We start from the raw sequence: 16,288 nt of genomic DNA, 5'->3' as shown, positions 1-16,288 counted from the left end.
ATGCTACGACGGTCGCTATTCGACAATCTTTGTTGGGAGAAAAAAGACGAGTTGCCCGCTTGCATGCCGGCTCGGTGTGCATCGGTGTCGACCGTAACCTCCCATGGCATCTCGTGAGATGTGTGTCTACTATGCCGAAAGGGTCTGATGGCGTCTCGCCTTTACCATGCTATGCGTGCATGTATGCGTGTGCTGCCTGTCAAAAGCCCAAGCCAGACCATGGATCCCATCGCGACCAGTTGAATCTGTCACATCATCTTGTCCTGATCTCGTTGGCAGTTTGAAGACCCTGATGAGATGCCCCCGTACTGCCGTGGGATATTTCCGTGGAGGCGTCGCTCGGGGCATGGATCAGCCTTGGTGCAGGTCGTACGACCGGCCTCTCAGAGTCCCGACAAAGGGTATTCAGTCTTTTGGAAAAGACCTCCCACGTGAGCGGGCCCGGTATTGTCTCTGATCCTTGGGAGAGCACAGGCCCAGAGTCCCTGCTCTGCAAACCACGCGGCCAGGATTTGCAAAGCGGGTGGTGGGAGCGAAGTCGGAGTTCCGAGAACGCTTGGGTTGCACGGCATTTTTTTTTTTGCTTCCCACAACACTCGCAACCACAGGGTCAACGGATGTCGCTCAGATGGCCCGGGCTTGCTCCGACTAACGCCGGTGGCTTGCTCCAGGTGAGGCCTTGGATCAAGCTTATACCAGAAAGCTGAAAGGTGAAGGTTGAGAAGGGTCTGCTAGGTGGGGCTGAGCCGAGAATCGTGGGGATGTTGTTATCCCGAAGTTCCGCTCCAAAGACGTTGGACGCCAGAGACACACCGACGGCAGCTCAAACTCGGACCGGGAATACTACTTTTCGATCGATCGTCCCTCACCAACAAAATACTGAAACTCTCCTAGTTGCATCAAGTAAAAAACCGCGGCTCAAAATGGACCATCTTGAGTCGTTGTTGGGGGTCACAAAGGATGATGGGTTGCAGAAGGTGGGGGCGCAGAAAAAAAGTCGAGACACAGCCAGCGATGGCGGAGCCGCCTGCGTATGATTGATTAAACGTCCCCATCGAAACCCCATCGCCCATCGACTCGATGCCTGACAGAGAGGCCTGGCCGGCAATCAGAGTGCGAGAAACCCGCTTTTGTGCTCCGTTGTAATTGCTGGTAAGCTCACAACTCGGCGGTTGAGTGGCTCGAGCTGGACCTGCCAAACCCACACAGGCGGGTGCCTGGCGTGGTTTCCCTTGTGCCTGGCGCCGTGGGTGCATGCGAAATTTTTATCAATCAAATCTTATCAATCAGATCAGATCCACCCATCGCCTCCTGGAATCGGACCATTGGCTTCCCAGGCGTCGGATGCGGTCGGGGCACAAAAGTAGCGACGCACCCCACGATCAATTTCCCTCTTGCTGCCTCCCCTTCCCTTTTCCCCTCCTCCATCCATCATCCTCTTATCGTGATTCCAATTGATGACCAGATGCGACATCTGAGCTTCTTTTCTTTTGCGCTGTCACGAATGGGTCCATCAACACGCTGTCAAATTGACTCTTCTCTGGCTACCAGCCGCGCCTCTAATTCGAAGCCGAAGCCGCACCCACGACCTGCCTGGGTCATTCTGCAGCCTTGCAACAGCTAGGAACGACCCCCATCTTATCAATCTGATCCGGCAATCTGCCAGCACACAGCACCTCACCACCAATTGACGACGCTTTTACTCGACTGAGCATTATCCAATTCGTCCAAGCCGACTTGTCCGATTACGACAACTTTTCCTATTCCCCCAGAGTTCCCCATCTCGGAACTCCGAACCCCATTTGGCTCATCACGACCGATCGACCGAAAAGAGACCCGCCGGTCTCGCCACACACACACACATAACAAACAAGGACTCGTCACCCATCCACATCAGGCCTTTTGTCACCCACCATGACAGGCCCAGCACTCGCTCCATCTCCTCCGCGTCAAGCTGTCGACTCCCCTGGCGCTGGTACTCCTGTCCTCGCACCTGCACCCGCGGCAAGACCTCGTGTTATCTCAGCCGCACCTGGGTCGGCTTCACCAGCCACATCCACTGCCCCACAGAGGACGCCTCTCTCCATTAAGCCGAGTGCAAAGCCACCTCCACCCGCACAACCTCAACAACGCACTGCTCTCCCTTCCATCAACAAGATGGCCATGTCGTCCGTAATCAGCCCCAACCCGGCGCCGCCGGAGCCTCCCAAGATGTCCATGACTTCCAAGGAGTGGGTGATCCCTCCGAGGCCCAAGCCCGGTAGGAAGCCCGCCACCGACACACCACCCACCAAGCGCAAGGCCCAAAACCGCGCAGCCCAGAGGGCCTTCCGGGAGAGGAGAGCCGCCCGAGTCGGCGAGCTCGAGGAGCAGCTTGATCAGCAGCGTGAGGCTCAAGAGAAGCATGAGACGGAGCTCAAGGACAAGATTCACGAGCTCGAGCTTGATGTCCAGTCCTTCCGGTCCCGATGCATGCTACTCGAGAACATGCTCGACCGGGAAAGACAGGACCGCATCCGGGTTGAAACCGAGGCCGAGACCCTCAAGCGACGTCTAGATGAAGGCGTCTTCAACTCGGGTTACCAGTCACGGAGCATGAGCACTTCCCACCCGTTTGATGGACTTCAAAGTCCAACTAGTCAGCCGCAGAGGCACAGTCTTCCCGATGGCCGCCCGGACCGGCAGTCGGGTCATTCCTTTTCCATCTCCCAGATAATCTCTCCCCCTGAGACCCTCGACATCAACGCATCAAATGATGATACCGCCATCACCTGCGGGAACTGCTCCCCAAATGGGCGATGTGCCTGTGCCGAAGAGGTGATGAAGACCGCCGCCAACGGCTGCAGCAAGTGCGGTCTGACATCTAGCTGCCAGTGCCTCGGCGAGGTGGCTGACGCCCTCAACCGATCTCAGGATCTTAAGCGTCCGGCCTCGCCGTCTGGAGACATTTCCGGCGAGAAGAGGCACCGCTCCAGCCATGATGAGGCTGAGACAGACTTTACCGCCATGTACTCTCGCAAGGCCACCAACGTCACCCAAGACACTTACACTGCTCCCTCCCAAGTTCCTTCACTAGACACCATGCCGTTCAGAGACGGCTGTGGGTTTTGTAAGGACGGAACCTACTGCGTCTGCGCAGACACCTCACTGGCGACCCCAGCCATGACTCCAAATGATACCCTTCCTCCCATCTCCCAGCAGGTCCAGACACCTCCCCCGTCGGAGACCGATGTTGTTCCTCCTACACTAGCCATGGAGATGACGGCCGATGGTGCCGTCAAGCTCCCTCGCCGGACACAGACTCAGAACCAATCATCTGAACGTCGAGCCTGTGGTCCCAACGGACCTGGTACCTGTGCCCAGTGCCAGGCTGATCCCAAGTCTGGTCTCTTCTGCCGCCTGATGGCCGCCAACTTCAACCGTAAGGATGGTAGCAGCTCTGGAGGCTGCTGCGGTGGCAAGGGAGCTGGCGGCGGTTGCTGCAAGTCCCAACAGCCCAAGCCTGAGAAGATCTCTCTTCCCAGCCTACCTAGCCTGGGACTCAGCTGTGCAGAGGCATACCAGACACTATCAAGTCACCGCAACTTTTCCAAGGCGGCGGATGATATTGGTTCCTGGCTGCCAAAGCTCAAGGCTACTCCTCGTGCCGGAGCCCGCCCAGCACCTCAAGGGACGATGATGCCCATCGAGGTTGAAGCGGCGAGTATCATGAGCGTGCTGAAGGATTTTGATATTCGGTTTGGGAGAGGATTCTAAGGAGATCCCAAACCGTTAAGAAAAAAGGGCGAAAATACTTATATGGAGTACATGAAGCGAAAAATGAACAGAAACCACATACAGGGTCCTACGAGTTATGGACAGTTGGGGTTGCATGCCTTATATGGCACATTGGTGCAGGTTATGGTCGGATAGCGGTTGTATTATACCCATGTTTATGGTGAAGATGTAGTTCCTTCACCTTGGTCTCATGCATCAACGAATCTATGCGTTATTTCAAGATGTTTTGTATCACTCGAGATGATGTGAGAAGTGATGTGCAAGTAGATCTACCGGAGCAATGTCGACGCAGCTTGTTAGTGCCGAACGCCTCGGCAGCTCGGAGGAAGGATTCTAGAAGTAGGGCTTGCACGAACCAGGATGAAGTGGTTAGGATCTGGCCAGTGAGGGACGTAGACAAAAGCAGGCGAGTCGATGAAGATGTATGGATGGGACGAGCAGGGACGTCCTCGAAGAGGTCTGAAGCTGTATGACATGACATGGATGAAGGGAGTAACGGACAGAAGACGATCTTGGTCCAAGCATCAACGCAAAGCATAGTTACTTGGTACTGACTGGGCGTTATGAGGTGACGTGGTGAGTGAGAGCGAACCATGCACAACTCACGCACAAGCAGTTTGACTCTGAGGACTGGAATGAGCCGAGTTGACAGCAAACGGGGTCTTTGTTACGTCGGTGGCTCTGCGGCTCAGATGAGCTGGAGATGAACAACACGCCATACCAGCGAAAACGAACTGTCAAGCGCCCAGTTCGTAAATTGTGAGCGGCTGACGTGCATGAGGAGTCATGACGACTCGAGCTGCCCGAGGCTCAAAGAGGAGATGCTGGGGAAAGCTGGGGTGGCCTATGCTGGTTGCGGTCAAGGGTTATCCGCCTATAGTCTTCTTGAAGTCGTCGTGAACTGTTGGGAAAAAAACAAGAGACGACGGAGGTGGACCAGCTGGACAGGGCAGGGTGGAGAGTGGCCAACGCACCGGGCGGGCGGCTCACCTTGGGGCTGGACCTGGTACGACTGGGAATAGGTAGGCATGTATGACAGATGCGCTTGCATCTGAAAGACTGGACGAGGGAGATAGGTAGAGGAGGCTGGAATATTTGGGCTGATGCTGAGTTGAAAGGCGAAGATGGTCAGGGCCAGAATGACCAACACAAGGCGCGACCAGACCAAAAGATGACCAGCAGAGAGACTGACAACAAACTGGACGAGGCCAGCCGAGCTGAGTATAATCGCCTCCGTGTCGGTAAACTTGCATCAAGTGTCAACTTGTGCTTGCTCTGGCTGCATAACTGGCTGGAATGGACCCCTCGGCACCGTCCAGCAGAAACATGTCGGTCTGTCTAACAAATTTGAATGGCTGGGCATGTTCGGTGAGAGGGGGGTGGAGGCTGGTTACTTTGTAGATTTTTTTTCTTCCTGTGAAGGCCTGTTCTGGCACCCGATGATTGGGGAGAGACAGAGGGCAGCGGCGCACTCTCTGCATAGGGGACCAGGGGTGGTGTGCACCGGCGTAGCGCATGATTGGGCAAGGGCCCCGTTGGTGCGTTGGCAGAAGGCATTCGCTGACGGGTGATGGGGGGAGGGGACGCACAGAGACCTTTGTTGTCTTTGCCTCGCATGGAGGGAACTGGCGTGGTGCGTCGAGATTGGTCCGAGGGATGGGGGTGGAAGGATGGAGGGTCTGGGCTTGTAGTGACTGTAGTGTACTGTACTGTAGGTAGCGAGTTAATGGGAACTGTTAATGGCCATGTACAGTACAGGACAGCATGGAGTGAAACATGTCATGTTTGCACTTGCTTCTGGCACATGGCTGTGCGGTGCAGCGTTTAAGATGAAGATATCATGGGATGGAGGTGTAGTAATTATGCGCGAGAATGCGCTTTGAGCCTTTCAACTCCCAACGAAATTTCATGTGCAGCCATCCAATGCAAGGGATGTAAAATGCCCGACAACCTACCTACAGTGCCTACCTGCCCAGGCCCAAATCAATAATCCATAGAGCCAATATCCGAACACGGGGACATGCATGCATCTCATCTTACCGTCTTTTTCTCTTTCTTTACTATCATTCCTTCTCGTCTAAACTTGTTTTTTTGCGTCTCCGTCACTCGTGGAAGTAAACGTCTGGTCCGTTTTTTTGACTTCCTGCTGATCGGGAAGCGAAAGGCGGCCTCTGCAGTGACAACTCAGCGCCTAGAGTCACACCAAAGTCACATTATTGCTCTGTACCTTTTTTCCTTTTTGTCGAGACAACGAGAGAATGGAGGTGTGTACTGTAGCACAAGACTTCTTGTTCGCTTCTTTTTTCGTAGTGTCAATCAATTTGTCTGCAAGTCATATTACCTAGCCACCTCAGCAAATCTTCAACGTGGATTTTGTGGTAGTGTACCTACATTCGTTGTCATGAAAGGAACAAGCCTTAACCCAGGAACGGGCATGATTTAGTATTAAGCAATTTACAGCAATCAATATCACAGCACATGCGTACATATCACATTTCCACCTTGTCTACATACCTAATCTCGACCAGATGGATGGGTTCTGTCTCGGCGCATGCGCTCAAAGAAGCAACAACTTTGTTCAAACCAACAGACAAGGGAGTTCCCAGAAAGACCAACTCAGCCTCGAGAATTAAGCGACCGACTCTCTCTCTCTTCCCCCTCCATTCTAGCGCCTGCCAACGCACAACTCACCTAATTTTCGTCCATGCCCATCTTGTCCCGGGCTTTCTCAGGCCCAAACAAGGTCGTAGACCCGGCCCGACCTGACCCAGGCGCTGGCTGACACGTGCGAATGGCACAGGGCTCAGGTACCGGGCCCGCAGCCAGCAGCAGGGGACCGGCGGCCCAATCGTAGCTCAATCTCGCACCCGCATTGCCGCGTCTCCGTCTCCGAGAGGGGCTTAGCGCGCATCGCCCGCCCGCTCCGCCCGTGGTACGTACCGCTCCGTGGGAACCTGAATGCTCCACCTTGACTGTTCTCTCCCGCCTTCGCCTACCTCTACCCCATCATATTGAATCCCATCCTTATCCCAGCCCAAGAGAAAGAGACCACCACCCCCCCTCAACCTCGATTCGACTCTTTTTGCCTCTATGCAGTCGGCGCAACCAGCAGGTGCCAGCTGTGAAGCGTGAGCCCCCTTTTGTTGCTGTCCTGTTGTTGTCTTATGAGGCCTACAGTTGCCTCTCCCTCTTGCTCACTCTTTCTACCGCACCTAAAAGTTGGGCTTTGCTGCTACTTCTCCCCCCACCTTCTTGTCTCCTCTCTCCTCTCTCCTCTCCCCCTCCTCCTACCTCCCCTCTACTCTGCTCTACTCTGCTCTGCTCTCTCTACCATAGACTTCTCCTCCTCCGCTTTCTGTCCCTCTCTGTGTTTTGTCTTGGGCGACTCCGACGTGCGACTCCAATCCCCGTAATACGATCCATCCCAGTTCCTCCCACGCCAGAGCTGCAGTTTGGAACGCGCTATACTCGATCCTCGCGCGCCTTGTCACTCCTTACAGTACCTCGCCTTGCCCTTCTCCAGTTGCTGGCCGGACTAGCACACCTTCTCTGATTGTTTGCACGACCACCGAGACTCGACTCACCTCGACCTCGTCCAATACCCTTCAGCCTCGACTTACTCGCCCGGCAGACCCGTGAGCAGCCCCTCGTTGAGAGCTGCCATAGGAGCTGTGCGGCTGCGACGTAGAGTTCCTGTATGGGCTCAGCATGGTTTCTATGCAACGATCTTTGTCTTCGCCCGTCCGCGTTCACTCCTCTCCCAGTACGTCTGCTCCGACGTCGCCACTGTGAACCCACCAAGGGTTCTCTCGTCCTCTGGCTCATATGAGCCTCCAAGGTAGTTCTTTGTGCTGATCTAGTTCGCCGCCGCACAGCCGTGTCATCGTCGGTCGCGCAAGATTCGGCGTCGCCCGCTCCGCACATCGATATCCATGTGCAACCCCCCCGAACTCGTCGACGCCGCTCCCCGAGCCCAAATCCAGCTCACAACACGAAGCAAACCCTACCACTACGACGCTCCGACGACAACGCCCATCGGGGCCATGCCCAGCAACACTCACCAGCCATGTCCTCCCGCAAGCCCATCGTGGCACAGCCCAACATGCCTGGCCAGCCGAGCCCACGACACGCTCCCGACGATTCGACCGTGAAACCCGCCGACTCCAAGAACGAGGACGCCCCTTCGCCGTTCCCCAAGCTTCTGCAGGACGTTTCCCAGTATACAAACCCGCACCTGGCCCCCGAAAACGAGAGCACGACCCTCGAGGAGTTGGCCCATCTCGTACGACTGTCCAAGTACCAGGAGCGCAAGCGCGCCAACACCCGTCTGCGACTCCAGAGGAATTTGGTTTCTACGGCCCTCAGCGCCCGTCTGACCCGTTGTGGAGAGATAGCCCATCGTAACTTGGTCGACAGCTTCCGCCGGGACGACAAGGAGAACTTTTCCGCCCTCTACAACGCCATTCACGATGTACGCAACAGTTGTGACGAGCTCCGCCGTTACGCCCTTCTTGATCCCGAGATGGAGGGCCTCGCCTCGGCTGGTTTTGGTTCTTCTGAAAGTTTGGATACTCCGACTAACTCAGCTGCTCTTGGTCCTCTCAAAACCATCACTCCTTTCCTGCACGACATTTCCGCCTCTGCCCGGGATACCTTTATGGACTTTCTCACGCAGCTTCGTACGAACCCGGACTACCTGGCCACTCGTATATGTTCCCTGTCAAGTTCCGAGTTGAACTCGTTCTTGACTTATCACAAAGGTTTGGAGCCTGTGGAATCCGTTCTCCCCTTTCATGGTCGATCTGCCGGAAGGTCTCACGCAAGTGCGTCCGGAAGAAGCAGCACCGCCGTGGATATTGAACGATTACTGTCCTTTCAGCGTCACGACCCCCTCTCGATCCTCATCCACACCTGCTTCGCCAACTCTGCCGGACCTGATAGCTCCGAGGACCAGCGGCGTACCGAGATCTGGTCCACTGCTTTGGCACGCCTGATCTCGGAGCCCAAATCCACTGGCGAGCACTTCCTCATCTCGGTCCTCAACATCTGGACCGCCATGCGCGATTGGTCGGGCAAGTCTAACATGGAATGGTATCTGATGAAGATTCTCGAGGACGGAGCCTTCCTTTTGGATCGAGCTGAGGATCAGCACGGCACACGATTCAACCTCTCAGACTGGAACCACTCGGACGAGGTCGCTGCCAAGGAGTTTTACGAGAGGGCAGTGAACCAGCTGTTTGAGTTGGTCGATGACGAAGATGCCACTGGAATCCCCGAAGGACTTTTGGAACTTGGAAATGCTGTCATCCAGAAGCTTGACAACAAGTACGTCGAAAACACCTCCCGGTGGTTGGTTTGGAGATGTCTCTTTTTCGTTTTCCTTTTGGGCGTCATCATTCACCCCGAGTCCTATGGTATGCTGGCTGAGTATCACATCACGCCCTATGCGCGCGAGAAGATTCTCAAAAAGGTTGCCATGAAGGCTCATGAGTACGTCTCGAGCATGTGGAGCGGGAAGCCTTCGGCGACCTGCGTCCCCGTCGAAGTGCCCCCAAAGATCAAGGGTCATGTGGAGAGTATCCTCGCCCGATTCCAGGGATCACAGTCCAAGATACCGGCCGCCAAGTTACTCCCAGCGAGGTCCATCACATCCCTAAGGGAAACCAAGGAGGTTCACCCCTATTTGGTCATCAGCCCGGCAGATTTGGTGACCTTGGTAAATGCCATATTCCCAGAGAGGAGGCCCCAGTCAGCAGCCTCTGGCAGCTTCAGATCGGGTCCTGCCTCCATCTCTGGCATGTCTGCCATCTCACAGCCCATTTCCATGTCAAACCCACGGAATAACTTTGACACTGCTTCGATCATCAGCACCAGCGCCTCGTCCGTCTTTAGTGACACAACCACTCGAGATGGGTACATGGACGAGCAGACATCAGTGACTCCTCAGCGATATTCCCCTCCAGCAATGGACTCGGAGATGCAGAGGCGCCTCAACAAGTACGAGGACGATGGCTACCGCCTGCGCCTGGCCCTGCACGAGATGACCCAGAACCTAGGCGCCGACACCGTCCGTGGATCTGTTCACCCCTGTGCGGAGCGATGGGTTGTTCTCTTCATCTCAGCTGATGGGAAGAGCCTGTCGACAAACATGACCTTTGATCCTGACGACGAACTTGACGATGAGGAGAACTCGTCAAGCACCGACACGGACGAGGAAGATGCTTCTGACGGCCCAGAGCTTGACAAGGACTATCATCAACTTCGCGACTCGATTCTGAAGCTCGTTGAAGATTATGAGATTCCTCGCAGCCTCGAACCCGAGAATGGGCGGACCCAGCTCAGCAACCGTGCCTCTGGACTCAAGAGGTACAAGTCAAAGAGCAAGATTATCACTACGGAGAGGTCGATGGCCAGTCGAAACCCGTACAGAAAGCAAGTTGGAAAAGAGATGGGCCAGATAGATTCCAAGCGAGAATCTTCAACTGTACCTGAGCCAAACCCCAAGGACCAGCAACCAGAAGCTGTGCTTGTCACCATGCTGAAGGCAGCGTCAGCACAGTCCAAGGCACTGGCTGATTTCGTCTCATCTCATCAGTACTGGAAGACCCTCAACCAACTGAATGCACTGGAATCACCTTCCCTTCGAGAGAATGGATTCGCGGTACTCATCAACATCTTTTCCCGTGGACCCAGAGACTCGATTCGGCGGTCAGCATCTGCCATTGAAGAATACGATGCCTGGCTAGTCTGGCTCAAGCAGAGTCAGGAACGCCACGAAGGCATCATTGACCGGATGATGAAGAGAGTGCGTGCCATGCGTGACAAGATGTGGTATGTCACGGATGTGCGCAACTCAAAAGAATACGCCCATAGTCGCGATATCTGTCAGGCATTGAAGACTATGGGCATGCCTAGGCGCTGGAACTCTTTCCAGCGATCCCGTGCCCATATGGCTCGAGGGCCAAGCTCGTCATACCTCTACCGCACCGAGTCGCAAATCATGGATCTCCTTGCTGCTTCTGAAGAGCAGGGAGGGCCCAACAAGCTCAGCGATGACCCGGCTGAGGCAACGGCCGCTTGGCTTCAGAGCCGCGGCATTGAGAATTTCTGCATGGGTGAGGAGAGAATCCATCGATTCTGCTATGAGGTGGATAAGTGTATCTCGAGACTCGTGGGAGAGACGATCCGAGAAGCCCCAGTTCTCTGGTCGAGCGAGCTGTACAAGCGTGACAAGCTAGGCTATGACCGCGCAAGAGCTCGAGAGCGTGAGCTGTCATGGGCTGGAGATGATTCTGCAAGTGTCATTAGCGAACACGATCGCAAGTTTACTCCTTCGACAACAAGCCGACCAAACTCGTTGGCAAGAGATTTGAGAGCGTTGTCAATGCACAACCCCAGCCAACAGTCGCTTGATTCGGCGCGGCAGAGCATGCCACGGGCGAGCTCAGCCTTGTCTGATATTCTCGACGGACAAGAGTACTTTGACCGAACATCGCCAGCTCATACAATCGACTCGGCTAGCACGTTCTGGTCACCATTCCAGCCTGTCATGTCGCCAAGCTCTGGTGCGTCCAGATACTCGCCCACCACGAGCTTGACGAATCTCTCAACAACCTTTTCTCACCCCCTGCAACATGGCACTGCGCCGTCCACCGCCAGCTACTCTACTGGACGCCCAGGAACGTCGGCGTCCTCCAATGAGACGGTGTTCCAGCAGCAGCGTGTTGACGACGAAAAGACTCGCTTCCTAGGCGAGCTGAGACAATCCCTCGTCAGTCTCTTGCTCTCTGACCTCGGCAACCAAGTTTTCTCCCGAGGCTCCGAGACGGATGCGTGGTTTGACAACCTGGGCCAACAGTGCATCGATCGTAAGGATGCTCTGGACCGTCGGGCAGCGAGACGCCGATCTGAAATCAAGGAGAAACGAAGCTCTGGACGACCCAGAGTTATTGAGAAGAAGAAGAGCTTTGGCAACCTGCGGGGAGCCGGAGAGTCGACTTCGGAGCGAGCGTCAGAGACCTCAGAGAGCCTCCCTATTGTTACCAACGATGGACAGGCCACCAACGACTCGACGCCGCGCCTATCAGCAGCAAAGGAGGACAAGCCCGAGTTTCCTTTCAAGAAGGCTTACCAGCGATTGCTCAACATGTTCTGCGTCCATCCCAACCCCTACGCAAAACTGAATGCCCTGCATGAACTGGAGAACCTCATCGTTGCTGCGCTACAGTCGAATGGACAAAAGAGGCCTCGATGGAATAGGTCTGATGCTGGTTCAAGTGTTGTGACCGAGCACGGCAACGCCCGTCCCACGCCTCTGGAGGGAACAATCGACAATGTCAAGGAGAGACGATCTCAAGCACTTCAGTCTCAACTTCAAACTCCCTTCTTTGGCCCACGACAAGCCAGCTCCGAGACACGATCCATCATGTCAGGAGGAAACATCAACACTGATATCATCACCAAGGAGCTGCAGGCTCTCTTCCGAGAGTCATCGATTCGACCCAAGTCCCTTTTCCGTGACTTGCAATTCATTGCATCTTTCGTACCGCCGTCCGTTCTAGACAAGCAAGAGAGAGGCAAGGCCTTCTGGAACACGGCGTTGGCAGCCCTCAAGCTTAAGGGAGAGGTCTGTCGAACTATGGTGGAGATGGCGGATGAAGTTGTCGCCGCGCACACTCATGTGCGAAAGCCCAGCGATAACACGATCCCAGATGTGCCTCAGTCTTCAACCGGCACTCCCCCACCACCCTCTACAACCTACAAGCTAGACGATGCTGGCAAGATGTGGGCCATCACGGCCAAGGAAGGAGACCCGACAGCACAGCGTGAACTGGCGCTGTTCTACCTGTCCAACCCTGAGTACGTTGAGCGGACAACTCTCCCCCTCTCCAAGCCTCGCGAGGTGTTCAAGCAGACCGTCATGGACAAGTACGGCCGCAACGAGCGTAGCCGCCTGACTGGTAGTGGACCCGGTGGTGGTGGTCATGGCCTCGGCAACGGAGGCGGCTCCCGTGGCTCGGGCTTCTCGAGCGGAGGCGGCGACGGCAAGGAGAACGACGTGAGGAGTGACCCGGGACTGATGTGTGTTGCCGTTCATTGGATGGAAGCGGCCGAGCACGGAGGCGACGAGTTGGCGTCTAGTTTCTTGCGACAGAACGAGTTCATGGGTCTTGGTTGAAATCTTTTTTTATTATACCCCCGTAGCTGTTTTTGTTTTTTGCTGCTTTTTTTGTTTATTGCTTTGGCGCTTTGGCGTCCATTTTGTTGGAGGAAACATTATGTCGATGGATATGAATATGATACGGCCTTTGGTTTAGAGACGCAAGGTCATCTGCGTGGTTTGGTTCATGGCTTGGGCGAACCTCCTGGTGGCTCTTGGGTTATCAACTTTTTTGCATAGGAGCATATGCGTTGGATGTGATGGATCTTGTCCTTTTTGGCAAATTCTTGAGAGAATGTGGAGGATATACCAAGGTGTGCATCATGAGTATATACATTGGTGTCGAGATGGATGTTTTAGCGATGAATACGAACAAACATGGTCTTCAACTCACTCATATGGCTCATCTTGGCATCCTTCATACGGGTAAAATGTTTATTGCAGGTCTGGATACGTAACGACTCTACATACAAGGGCCACATTGCTGTCATCAAGTAAATCGCCAGAACGTCCCGACATCCGTAGACCGGTAACTTGTTCTTCGGTACATTACCGCTTTTTGCCTTGACCATACTCACCACCTGGTACGCCGACGCGAAAAGAAGAAAACTCCAAGATATAGACAGACCCAGGTCACTAGGGAATCCCATACGGGATAATACTCACCCATCAACATCCATAGCCTGTTCATACCAAATTGAAAACGCCCGAAACTCCATCGAAGCGCCCAAAATCCCTCAAACTCGGCGAGGATCAAAACTTGCCATCTAGACAGACTAGGTCTTCTAGATCTTGACGCGAAGGAGATAGCGCAGCTTGACTTGAGCGATGTCGTAGCAGATGTACTCATTGTAGTACAGAGAGGCGTTCTTAACATTAGTTGGGCCTGGCTTGACCTTGGTATCGGGCTGTGATTCATCGTTAGAGGCAAGGCGTGTAGAAAAGACTCCAGGAAACTTACCATCTTGATGCCCTTGAGGCTCTCATGAACAAAACCAGCATCCACCCACTTGCTTGGACCAGTGTTACCCTGTCCCCATGTGCTGTGCATGCCCTTAGCCTTGGCATTGTCACCGGCGTCATAGTCGGCCTGTGTCAGCTTCTGAAGGGGATCACCCAGCTCAGCCTCACACAGGAGCAGAAGAGCATGGCCGTTGGAGATGTACGAGCAGCAGTAGCCGGCCGACTTGGACGACATATCGGCCAGGTAAATGCCCTTGCCAAACATGTAACCAGACACAGGGGCTTCGGGAGGCGCAATTCGCAGACCTTGACTAAGGATACCGCCAAAGTTGGTGCATCGCGAGCCGTGCCAGAGGAGACGACGGTCAGACTTGATCGTGGCATACTCTGAGTTGTCAAAGCGTTGAGTCTCGCCCTGGCGCTCAATGCGGAAAATGTCCTGGACTTCGTAGCTCATGTGATGAGTGGCGCCACGAGATTCGTTGAGATAGTTTTCGAGGTGGACAAACTCGTTGCTCTTGCGGTCCAAGGGTGTCATCTCCTCGAGGCCAAGACCCTGGAATTGACGGTCAAGAGGATGGACAGTATCCACCGTCTTGCGATCAATCTTCATGATATCGGCGGCATCCTTCATGTCAGACAAGCTCTCCAAAAGTTCTATTTCTTTCTTGAGCATCGAGTTGTCTCGGATGATTGGCGGTCGGTTACGGCCAAAGGCGTGTGGGATCACAGTGTAGAAGGTGTTGGAGAGATGCTCAGTCGCCTGTGACATGCTCATTCCCCACTTGCTGGCAGCGAGAGTAGGATCGTCCAGGAGAGCTGCGAGATCCTTGAGCTGCTGGAAACCACGAGTAATGGTTGCCTTGCTCAGCTTGCCCAAAGGAAGTTTCTTGGCGTCGTAGTTGAGCGATGTCATGGTCGCCTGGAAGTATTGTTGGTTGAAAATGAGCTCCATGAGCTCCTTGACGGGCTTTTCCAGCGTGCACTCAGGGGCGGGTGTTTCATCTTCGTCGCCCTCCTTCTTGACTGCCTTGGCATCCTCCTCGTCTTCGTCGTCGTCAGAGTCAGGGTCGTAGCTACGCTCGATGAAGGCGTATTTGCCAGGCTTGGGGTTATCGCCTCTGTTCTCCCACGAGAGACCCGACTTGTCCTTGAACTTCTTCTCAAACTGCTTGATAGCATCGGCGAGAGCGCCATTTCCCAAAACGGCTTTCTGGCCACCTTCACCGACACGACCCCATCGAGTCCAAGTCTTGAAGGTTGAACCCTTGGGATCCTTCAAGATCTGTCACAGTGTTAGGCGAAGTTGGGAAGGCCGCGATGGAAAACTGACCTGAATGCGATAAAACTTATTGTTGTTGTTGGACGAGTTGGACTGGTTCAGGGAGGCGTCGTAGATCATGCCTGAGTCAGGGTCGACGTAGACCTCGTACGTGGGGAGAGTGCAGAACTCATCAAGAGGGATTTTGACGTCCTTCTTCTTGATGAACTGACCCTCAGCGACAACCTTGTCTTCCTTGGTCTTCTCATCCATGTTGACATCCTCCTCCTCCTCCTCCTCAGACTCGTCCTTGACTGCAGCCTTTGATTTGGAGGCCTTGGTGGTCTTTGCCTTGGTAGCCTTAGTAGCCTTGGCAGCAGTAGCCTTGGTAGCCTTGGTCGTCTTGGAATCAGCAGTGACACTTCTGGATCGCTTGGCTCGAGGCTGCTCCTCCTCCTCCTCTTCTTCTTCTTCCTCATCATCAGTCTTGGAGGCTCTCTTTCGAGACTTGGTCCCGTTGGTGGCAGCCTTGGGAGCAGCCTGGGTGGCAGTCTTGGTGCCGTTAGTCTTTGGGGTAGCGGACCAAGTGTAGTCGTCCGCATTTAGCTTGGTGCCTTTGTCGTCGGTATCGACGATCCAAGAGGGGTTGACGCAAGGAAGATCCTTGGCCTTGGCAGCTGCGATCTTGGTGGTTCCGGCATTGAAGTCGTACTCTGTACAAACAACATGGGTTGTGGCCTTGGTGACGCTTCTGGTGACAGTTCCGCCATGCTTACGGATGACAGTCTCCAGAGAGGAGTGGTTGTGGTCAATGTCGTCAAACTTGCCGCTCAGCGCGATTGCGCAGCCATCCAAAGGCGGATCAGCTGGAGGCTTCGCAGCGGCTCGTCGCCTGGGGGGCATTTTTGCGAAGGATGGCAGAGAAAAGGTTTGGGGAAAGGGGTGACGTGATGCGAAAGAGTGAGATGGTCAGGTCGAGCTGTTCTTGAGCTGAGCTCAGACGAGGGCAGGCCTTTATGACGGCTGTGTTAGTCTTGCTGTGGGGGCGAAATTAGGGGCTGAGAGCTGCGGCGTCATACCAACTGTCAACAATAACAGACCGAATCGAGCAATCGCCGAGTAGGGGA

The 16,288-nt window shown here is 54.6% G+C and overlaps 3 protein-coding genes across 3 annotated transcripts; 2 read left to right on the top strand and 1 right to left on the bottom strand.

Moving 5' to 3' along the window:
• Positions 1–1,914: 1,914 nt before the first annotated feature.
• Positions 1,915–3,756, top strand: LRP88_06446 (uncharacterized protein; the record flags this gene model as incomplete). The annotated part of the gene is made up of 1 exon (XM_083242985.1): positions 1,915–3,756. The coding sequence occupies one exon, from the start codon at positions 1,915–1,917 to the stop codon at positions 3,754–3,756; it is 1,842 nt and encodes a 613-aa protein (XP_083101921.1).
• A 3,729-nt stretch (positions 3,757–7,485) lies between these two features.
• Positions 7,486–12,955, top strand: LRP88_06445 (uncharacterized protein; the record flags this gene model as incomplete). Its single annotated transcript, XM_083242984.1, has 2 exons — positions 7,486–7,540; positions 7,638–12,955. 2 exons carry the CDS (start codon positions 7,486–7,488, stop codon positions 12,953–12,955), a joined length of 5,373 nt encoding a protein of 1,790 aa, XP_083101920.1.
• A 767-nt stretch (positions 12,956–13,722) lies between these two features.
• On the bottom strand, positions 13,723–16,064 carry LRP88_06444 (poly polymerase catalytic domain-containing protein; the record flags this gene model as incomplete). Its single annotated transcript, XM_083242983.1, has 5 exons — positions 13,723–13,845; positions 13,899–15,176; positions 15,230–15,275; positions 15,334–15,389; positions 15,441–16,064. 5 exons carry the CDS (start codon positions 16,062–16,064, stop codon positions 13,723–13,725), a joined length of 2,127 nt encoding a protein of 708 aa, XP_083101919.1.
• Between the last annotated feature and the right edge of the window lie 224 nt (positions 16,065–16,288).

The sequence above is a fragment of the Fusarium phalaenopsidis genome (assembly GCF_050370095.1).
Source record: "Fusarium phalaenopsidis strain FUZ10S chromosome Unknown contig_32296, whole genome shotgun sequence".
NCBI classification, from domain to species: domain Eukaryota; kingdom Fungi; phylum Ascomycota; class Sordariomycetes; order Hypocreales; family Nectriaceae; genus Fusarium; species Fusarium phalaenopsidis.
The sequence above is the reverse complement of the archived record's forward strand: the minus strand, read 5'-3'. Positions and strand labels throughout refer to the sequence as shown.